The 9,787-nt window shown below is 45.4% G+C and overlaps 1 protein-coding gene and 1 long non-coding RNA gene across 2 annotated transcripts; both read right to left on the reverse strand.

Annotated features, from left to right (window-relative positions):
* Positions 1-5,937: 5,937 nt before the first annotated feature.
* Positions 5,938-6,984, reverse strand: LOC130117832 (free fatty acid receptor 2-like). Its single transcript, XM_056286076.1, has one exon. It carries the CDS (start codon positions 6,982-6,984, stop codon positions 5,938-5,940), a length of 1,047 nt encoding a protein of 348 aa, XP_056142051.1.
* A 93-nt stretch (positions 6,985-7,077) lies between these two features.
* On the reverse strand, positions 7,078-8,360 carry LOC130117518 (uncharacterized). The gene is made up of 3 exons (XR_008810690.1): positions 8,165-8,360; positions 7,821-8,012; positions 7,078-7,206 (listed from the first exon to the last, which is right to left on the reverse strand). It is a non-coding gene; the product is annotated as an uncharacterized LOC130117518 (long non-coding RNA).
* Between the last annotated feature and the right edge of the window lie 1,427 nt (positions 8,361-9,787).

Consider the following 9,787-nt stretch of genomic DNA (forward strand, 5'->3'; position numbering starts at 1 on the left):
CAGGGTTTGTGACCACTGGCCTGTACTTCAATGTGGAATCCATTGGCCTACTGCCTGAATTTCTTTTCTCATGCTCTGTTTGACAGTTCAGTAGGTGGACACATGATCTGTTGATTAAAAAAAGCCGTGGCTACTCTTAACTCACAGAGCAGGCCTAAACAAGAGCGTGGGTGTGGATGCCTTTAATCTATGTATTTAACTAAAACAGCATCGTCTCTTAGCCTTTTTGCTACATGTTTTGATGCTTAAGTTTGGTGTTCCCATTGTCCTTTCTACGTTTGTTTTGTTGTCTTACAGAATGCACTGAAGTAAAAGTCACGTTACTGATATCTCTGGGCTTCTTTCATATTTGGCATTGAGTTAATCAAAAGTAATCAGATTACATTACTTTAATATTGCGATACTTAGAGTAACTTGTTTTTATCAAGTAATTTGTAAGTAACCCCCCCCCCCAACCTGATCCCACAGAAACATGTCACGTGACCACGACCTCTTAACACTCGCATCACGTGGTGCCGGCACGTCGTGTGTTAAGATGACGTGCCGTGAATTTATTACAGTGCCTTAGTTACCATGATTGTTCTCTAAAAACACTGAATTGTGTGTGATGTAATGAGGTTGTGGTTAGGGTAGGGTCAGGGTTTTTAGAGAACAAAAGGCACTATAATAAATTCAGTCAAATGACAATAAAAATAACAATAAAATAAAATGTCGTTAACTAGAAAATATTAAACACCGCTCATTGCATGACGACAAAGGATCCTGACTGACTTCCCATCGGCGTCGTTTCCGTGGTGCCGGTGTGTCATCTTAACACATTACGTGCCAGCACCATGTAATGTGAGTGTTAAGAGGTCGTGGTCATTTATGTATTTCTGTGAGATCAGGTTGCTCCCAACTCTGCCTGTGTGAGTGTGTGCACACATAAAGAAGACTAAGAGATGCACACCCTTGCTTACTTGAGCAATCGTATCCTGTCATGAACACACAGACACACAAACTTACTCATGCATAGGCACATAAACACTTGAAACAACATAATAGCACAAATACACACACACACACACACACACACACACACACCTCATGCAGGTCATGTGTCTTCACAGCTGAGTGTCTTCATTCTTTATTTCCACACCCTTTCAACGGCTGTTAGGAAAGAGTCAACATTGACATAACCCACATTTAACCAACTCCTTCCAGGAAAGGAGATGAAATATGAGACAAAACCAGAAAGGAGGATTTCTTGATTTTCATCTGGCTCGCCTCAACAGACCCAGCCCTTGGCAAACAACAGCCCACATCTCCGTGTCCTGTATTGCCACAGCACATGTCAGAAGTAAGCAGGATGTGTCAGTAAATCTGTGTCTGTCTGTGGCCTGCACACACCGTGTGCTTTAAAGAGGGAGAAGTGCTGACGGCTCTTTGTACACCGACGCTGGTTATTTAGTAACTATTTGTCTTCGCTGCCTGCTGACTAGGACGCTTTGTGGACTTGCTAGTTGTGTCGGCGGCTGCGTGTGTGCTGCGGTGAGTCACGGGGGTCTGCGTGTCACAGTGGATGTTTCATGCTTGATCCACCTGTCATACAGACGCAGTAATCAGCTCAGCCTGCAGAAGCCTCGTCCACAGATAACAGGATTAGACTTGATGTCGGCACTTCCCTGTGTGATAGCATTGTCTGTGTGTGTCTGTGTGTGGGGTGTGTTCTCCATTCACATTCTGCAAGAAGAACAGTTTATTGTAAATATAGCCCACCGCTGCCCACACTGCCAGCTGTAGCTGCTTCTGATAACCATGAGATGCTGGCGACGCAGATGTGTTCTGTAATCAGATTAACGTTCATGTCAAAAGCAGCGACTCAGAGACGTAATGGCATTAGTTTTCAATAAGCATTTTTATTTTAACTCGCGGTGCTTGTCTGAAAATGTGTTCTTTTTATCCTTATCTTTCAAACATATCTCTTATTAAGGAAGCAGAACCCATATCCCACATGGCTGGAGGTGTTCTCTCTGGATAAGAGACATGTTTCATAGCATACATTCAGATGGGGCGCTGGATCTCCACGCATCATTTCTGCCTTCAGAATCATTGATGTTTTAGCTCTTACTCCTTCTTCTCCTCCTTTTCTCTCCTCCCGCTCACGTAGAAGCTCTCTGTCTCTGTCTGTCTCCATGTCTCTCTCACTATAGCTCTCTCACACTCACATAGAAGCACTCTCTATGTCTCTGTCTCACTGTCTCTCTCTCTCTCTCTCTCACACTCACATAGAAGCACTCTCTATGTCTCTGTCTCACTGTCTCTCTCTCTCTCTCTCTCACACTCACATAGAAGCACTCTCTATGTCTCTGTCTGTCTCTCTCACTCACACTCACATATAAGTGCTGTCTCTCTCTGTCTCTCTGTGTCTCTCTCACTATAGCTCTCTCACACTCACATAGAAGCACTCTCTATGTCTCTGTCTCACTATCTCTGTCTCTCTCTCTCTCACACTCACATATAAGTGCTGTCTCACTCTGTCTCTCTCTGTGTCTCTCTCACTATAGCTCTCTCACACACATAGAAGCACTCTCTGTCTGTCTCACTGTCTCTCTCTCTCACTCACACTCACATGTAAGTGCTGTCTCACTCTGTCTCTCTCTGTGTCTCTCACTATAGCTCTCTCACGTTCACATATAAGCCCTCTCTATGTCTCTGTCTCACTGTCTCTGTCTCTCTCACACTCACATATAAGCACTCTGTCTCTGTCTCGCTGTCTCTGTCTCTCTCTCTCTCACACTCACATAGAAGCACTCTCTATGTCTCTGTCTCTCTCACTCACACTCACATATAAGTGCTGTCTCTCTCTGTGTCTCTCTCACTATAGCTCTCTCACACTCACATAGAAGCACTCTCTATGTCTGTCTCACTGTCTCTCTCTCTCACTCACATGTAAGTGCTGTCTCACTCTGTCTCTCTCTGTGTCTCTCTCACTATAGCTCTCTCACACTCATATAAGCCCTCTCTATGTCTCTGTCTCACTGTCTCTCTCTCACACTCACATATAAGCTCTCTGTCTCTGTCTCGCTGTCTCTCTCTCACTCACACATATAAGTGCTGTCTCACTCTGTCTCTCTGTGTCTCACTGTCTCTCTCTCACGTTCACATATAAGCACTCTCTATGTCTCTGTCTCACTGTCTCTCTCTCACACTCCCATATAAGCACTCTCTGTCTGTCTCGCTGTCTCTCTCTCACTCACACATATAAGTGCTGTCTCACTGTCTCTCTCTCTCTCTCTCGCACTATGTCTCTCTCTCACGCTCACATATAAGCACTCTCTATGTCTCTGTCTCGCTGTCTCTCTCGCTCTCACTCACACTCACATATAAGTGCTCTCTCTCTCTGTCTCTCACTGTCTCTCTCTCACGCTCACATATAAGCACTCTCTATGTCTCTGTCTCACTGTCTCTCACTCACATATAAGTGCTGTCTCACTCTGTCTCTCTCTCGCTGTGTCTCTCTCACTATGCCTCTCTCACGCTCACATATAAGCACTCTCTATGTCTCTGTCTCACTGTCTCTCTCACATATAAGTGCTGTCTCACTCTGTCTCTCTCTGTGTCTCTCTCACTATGCCTCTCTCACACTCACATATAAGCACTCTCTATGTCTCTCTCGCTCTCTCTCACTCACACTCACATATAACTGCTGTCTCACTCTGTCTCTCTCTCTCGCTGTGTCTCTCTCACTATGCCACGCTCACATATAAGCACTCTCTATGTCTCTGTCTCACTGTCTCACTGTCTCTCTCACTCACACTCACATATAAGTGCTGTCTCACTCTGTCTCTCTCTGTCTCTCTCGTCGTGTCTCTCTCACTATGCCTCTCTCTCACGCTCACATATAAGCACTCTGTCTCTGTCTCGCTGTCTCTCTTTCTCTCACTCACACTCACATATAAGTGCTGTCTCACTCTGTCTTTCTCTGTCTCTCTCTCTGTGTCTCTCTCACTATGTCTCTCTCTCACGCTCACATATAAGCACTCGCTGTCTCTCTCTCTCACTCACACTCACATATAAGCACTCGCTATGTCTCTGTTTCTCTCTGTCTCTCAATTCAATTCACTTCAATTCACTTCAATTCAGTTGAGCTTTATTGGCATGACAAAAAAGCGTATTGCATTGCCAAAGCTAAAAAGTACAGAATACAAAGTAAGTACAGAATGCAAAGGTATTACAACAACAATACATATATGCATCTGACATAAACGTGTGTGTGCGTGCGTGTTTGTTTGCGCGTGCACGTGTCTGTCTCTGTCCCAGTAGGACATGTAGTCCCTCCCTCTCTCCTCCATGTTGGACCCTGGGAGTATGCAATTAAACATTTTAAAGTAGGTGTTCCTAATGTGATTGTGTTTTTCACAGTGAAGGAGAAAGTGCACCTCTGTTTTGGCCTCACCTGTCATAGAGTGACCACATAATCTTTGCTCTCTTGGCAACCATGATTTTCTTAGTCCGCCTTTTTCTATGGCTAGAGTGTGGTGACTGAGTCTGTACTTGGTCAGGATCTGCCTCTGCTTTGTCTCTCTGACAGTGAAGAGATATTCCTCCAGTTCATATTCAGGTTTTATGGCCCGATAACATTCTAATCTGTGTTGAGGTTTTGTCTCAGTCTGTCAATGTTCCACATGTGTTTCTTGGATGATCGTATTGATGTTTAATTTTAAAGCAGCACTTGTCTGAGGAAAGTTATTAGTATTTGTTAAAGGTCGATTAGTTAGTCTCAGTACAAGCTGGCTCAGAGGACTCTTCAGGGTTCAGTTTTTGAGTTTTTGCTGCCTTAAAATGCAGTGTGTCTGTGGGACTTGTGTGTAAATGTATCCAAAATTTGAGAGCTCTTTTTTGTATGTTTACGGCCAATGGAAGTCTGCCTAATTCTGCCCTACATGTATTGGTTGGTGTTTTCTTTTGAATTTTTAAAATAATTCGACAGAATTCTGCATGTAGGGCTTCTGTTGGATGCTTGTCCCATCTAGTGTAGCTATGCTCACTGAGTGGACCCCACACCTCACTTCCATACAGCACAATTGGCTGGATTACACAGCCAAATATTTTGCATCAAATCTTAATAGGTATGTTTATATTCAAAAATGTTCTTTTTATTGCATATAGAGCTCTGCGAGCTTTTTCCTTAAGTGCATTCACTGCCAGGCTGAAATTCCCCGATGCTGTCAGAATCAGGCCAAGGTAAGTGTACTGCATCATGTGCTCTAGGGCAGTGCTGCCTAGATTGAAATGGTATCTGTGTTCCTGACACCTGAGCTTCTTTTGGAATATCATTATGGTTGTCTTTTTTTTTTTCTCAAATTATTCGCTCGATGTCTCGCTCTTTCTCTCTCTGTCTATGTCTCGCTCTCTCTCTATGTCTTTCTGTGTATGTCTCACTCTCTCTCTCACACACAAAACGAATCATTTGCTTAAATACTGATCACGGGTGATGCGTGTGTGAAGTGCTGATGTCTTATTGCTAAGGGACAGCGTTTGAAGCAGTCGCTTGGATATTCAGTTTGCTGGCCTTGTTTTCCCAAACATTCATTTCCATTAAAGGACATCTCATGAAATCAAAACAGTGTGTAACAAAGACAATGCCGAATGTCATTCATCATTTGAACCTGACAATCCACAAGTTTCAGCTGGACAAATCCAACTCCTAACTGGCACCTGGATGACACTTCTTTCCAGGAAACTCCACTCTGTGGGTCTGTCCTGCACTTTTTCACCTCCCCAGGTTTGAGTTTCCATTTCCTGTCCGTAGACTGAACAGGAAGTTGATTGTTGGGTGATCAAACAGAGACACTGACACCATAAATGATGAGTCATGTACGCTCACGTGCGAAAACATAAACACTGTCTGTCGTTTCCTGCTTACAGCAATGGAGAAATAACAATTGAGTGAAGTCAGACAGTGTTGCTCTCCTCTTGTTTGGGTGCCTTATCTTTTGCCGTCTTGTCAACCCCTTTACACAGGAACCAGAATGTGTGATAAGACATGCACCTGTTCAGCCGGCGCTTGATAGCCCCCATCACGTTATTAACGGCACCTCTCACGGCAGATGAGGACCAGTAGAAAATGAGAGGGTCCAGGCAAGCGTTGAAAGTGCTGCACAGCAGGGCCTTGGCTCTCCAGGAAGGGTTTTCCCATTTGGCGTACCCCACGATGTGTGAGATGTTGTATGGGCCGAAACACACCGCAAATACCAGCAGTGTGCCAAGGGCCATGCCGATGGCCCGGAGACGCCGGCGCCGTCCAATACGTTGCAGCCTTGAGAGGATCCAGATAAATTTGATGTAGCAGAAGCTGCATATCAGGAATGGGATGCAGAACAGCACCAGGCAGAGCTCCAGACGCACTGGCAGAAGGACCGTCAGCTGGTATGGCGTGAAATTGTTATAGCACACGGCAGGTTCCACTGATTTATGTTCACCCACATTATGTGTGCTATTTGATGAGTTGGAGCTCTTAGAGCCGATGATGGGGATGATGATAACAATGCTCAGGTGGATGAAAGAGATGATCCAGAAGCAAATGCTTGCAGCCACAGCGTATATTGGCCGGCGCTTGAGCGAGTGCTGGATGGGGAAGGCCACGCCTAGGTAGCGCTCCACACTGATGGCAGTGAGGAAGAAAGTGCTGTTGTAGATGGTCATGTAGAAGAAGAAGCTGGAGAGCGGACAGAGAGCATAGGGCAAGGCCCATGTCATGTTGTTCAGCACCTCGTTCATCCTGAACGGCAAGAAAAGGAGAAAGAGGAGGTCCGAGATGGTCAGGTTGAGGAGCAGGATGTCAATGGGTGTGGGTTTCTGCCTCACCTTCACGCAGAACGTGTAGAAGGCAAGCACATTGGCCGGAAACCCCGTCACAAAGGTGAATATGTAGACACACAGGTACAGTACAGTGTGACTGAACGGAGTGGTTGGTGGCCATGCTGTGGATCCGTCAATCATTTTTGTGTAGATTGAGAAGTGTCACATTACATCTCTGGACACCATGGGGGACCAAAGCACTCTGGCACAAAGGCGGTTTGAACTGTCAGACGGTGTGAAGCTCGGGAGGCCAAGGCTTCTTACTGGGTCAACAGCCTGGAACAAACCCAGTTAGACAGCGTGGTGCTCCTGTCACTGCCGATAAACCAGTGCTCATCGGTTCCTCAAGGGCTTTGAATTTCACTGATAAAAGAGAATGGGAAGAGATTACCCCTCTGCACACCATTGTGGCCTATTGTCCATTTGCCTCTCTGTATTAGAGTTGTCTGTTATACTTTTTATAATAAAAAATGAAGGCTAGACAATGTTGGCTGACCTTAGAAAGAAGCTACAGATAAACTCCCTTGATAATATCTCACTATAAGTTGATTAATTTGTCAACCTTTACTTTCCATTAATAAAGAGCTAGCGTGTGAGTCTGACACGTCTGGCTTGTGTACAAACAAATAGTGTTGCTTTATTGCTTCCAGTGTGTTGTAAATACAGTTCAATAAATGCCTCATCATTTTCACCCTATTACACCCCCCCCCGGTATATAAACACAAAGAAACAAAGGACAGGTTATTAAAATAATCTTCCTGAATGTGCTGAATGTGTAGCGTTTTACACCGGTAAATTTATGATTCAAACAGCTACTACCAGTACAGCTTATCATCTTCATCATATGGTTAGATAAACAAAGCTTGCAGTTAGGCAACATATACACATAATAGACGCTGAAGTAATAAAAGTGAATATCTTCAGAAATCATAGAAACACCACACACTATGAGACTAGGAAAGGCTTCTTGTCCTTACCCTTTATGTCACCGTATGCCGCATCAGATCACTCCGAGTGTGGATGACAGAGCTGAAACGTTGGGTTTTCTTTATTGTCCAGTGACTGATGTGGGGGAAGTTCTCCTCTTTTGTAGTGTGACGACTTTTTCTTTATCGTCCAGTGACTAATGTGTGGGAAGTTCTCCTCTTCTTTTGTAGTGTGATGAAATACTGCAAAGCAATTTGAGCAACTTTGAGTTTCCCGCTGTTTAATAAGGTTTTGCTTTGCTTTGTATCATTCCAGGTCCATATTTTTCCTATTTTGACACTTTAGAAAAGAAAGTCCCCCCCTCTCACTTCTGAAAAGTTTAACTGTGGCTTACCTCATTCCACAATGCGTTTCTTGGCACACCTCTCAGAAGCAGTTGCCCAACTCTTCTTCAGCGCCCACCTGCTATGGGCGGTACGTCCCCCTATTTACATGATGATCTAAACATCCTGTGCAGATATAATGGAAATTATTATTAAAGAGCTACTGCAGCAATTTATCACCCCACCTCACCAAACATGGTTGCCGTAGTAACGATTTGGCCTTTCTCGCTGCAAGGAAGATGGGCTCAGCAAGCCTGTCTGGATGGACTTGGTTGTTAAATATCATTCAGATACATATCTAGGCCTAGCTTTTCATCGCACAACGCCTCTCAGCTGGAAGAAGAAATTAAAGAAAAAGACAAAACAGGCAAGCCTTTTGTCTGTGTGGTCCCTCCCTTCGCCATGTGTAAATGAGGCCGATGGGGTCATCTGCATCGTTATCCAAACACAGCTCTGATGTTTGGACAGCTCTCTATGACACCGAGTGATAATAACCATGATATATGGGATAATTAGAGTTGGCTGACAAGACTAAATGTATTTACAGCTGTTATTGCCTTGCTGTTTTGTTTTATTTTCTATAGGCAGGCACGGTGGAAAGTCCCACCACTAAGGCCAATGCAGCGGGGCTAGATATGTCCTGAATGGGCAAAGAATTAAACTCAAGTACTCATGATTAATTTACCCAGGTATGGGAGAAGGCGGCTTGAACCACCAGTGATGACCTGCAGGTGTACAACGTGTTCTTCTGAAGCTGTTGTCACGCCTGGAAGACGAAGGCGAGACATTTCCAGTCAATAAACGTGTTGGTGTTAAATGTGACCTTTGACCCCTGTATCTCTTTGTGGTTCGGCCCACTGACCATTTCAGTTCTGTCTGTTCCCTGATATGAAGCCTTAAATTTTTTTTTTTAAAAAGGTATTTTTTTGAAGAAATGTCATATTAAGTATACTGTTTTGTGTAAAACTGCACCTCAGGCAAATACAGGAATTCAAAGGAATGGTTTTTAGGGGTGTCTGGGTAGCGTGGTGGTCTATTCCATTACCTACCAACATGGGGATCCTGGTTCAAATCCCCGCGTTACCTCCGGCTTGGTCGGGCGTCCCTACAGACACAATTGGCCGTGTCTGTGGGTGGGAAGCCGGATGTGGGTGTGTGTCCTGGTTGCTGCACTAGCGCCTCCTCTGGTCAGTCGGGGCGCCTGTTTGGGGGGAGGGGGAACTGGGGGGAATAGCGTGATCCTCCCATGCGCTACGTCCCCCTGGTGAAACTCCTCACTGTCAGGTGAAAAGAAGCGGCTGGCGACTCCACATGTATGGGAGGAGGAGGCATGTGGTAGTCTGCAGCCCTCCCCGTATCAGCAGAGGGGGTGGAGCAGAGACCGGGACGGCTCAGAAGAGTGGGATGAGAGGGTCCGCGGTGGTGTAGCGGTCTAAGCATCGGCTTTGTGTTGATGCAGTTGCCCACTGGGGACCGGGGTTCGCACCTCGGTCTCGTCAGATCCGACTATGGCCGGATTTGATGAAGCAGCAATAATTGGCAACGCTGTCTTCGGGAGGGGGGCGGAGTCGGCTTGTGTTCGTCACATGAATGCGTCTCTGTGTGTGGGGTGGGGTGGGGTGGGGTGGGGGAGC

The sequence above is a fragment of the Lampris incognitus genome, chromosome 9, assembly GCF_029633865.1.
Source record: "Lampris incognitus isolate fLamInc1 chromosome 9, fLamInc1.hap2, whole genome shotgun sequence".
Classification (NCBI taxonomy): Eukaryota; Metazoa; Chordata; class Actinopteri; order Lampriformes; family Lampridae; genus Lampris; species Lampris incognitus.

Excerpts from the sequence above, each read along its gene's own strand:
- LOC130117832 (XM_056286076.1), bottom strand. The coding sequence starts at position 6,984 with ATGATTGACGGATCCACAGCATGGCCACCAACCACTCCGTTCAGTCAC.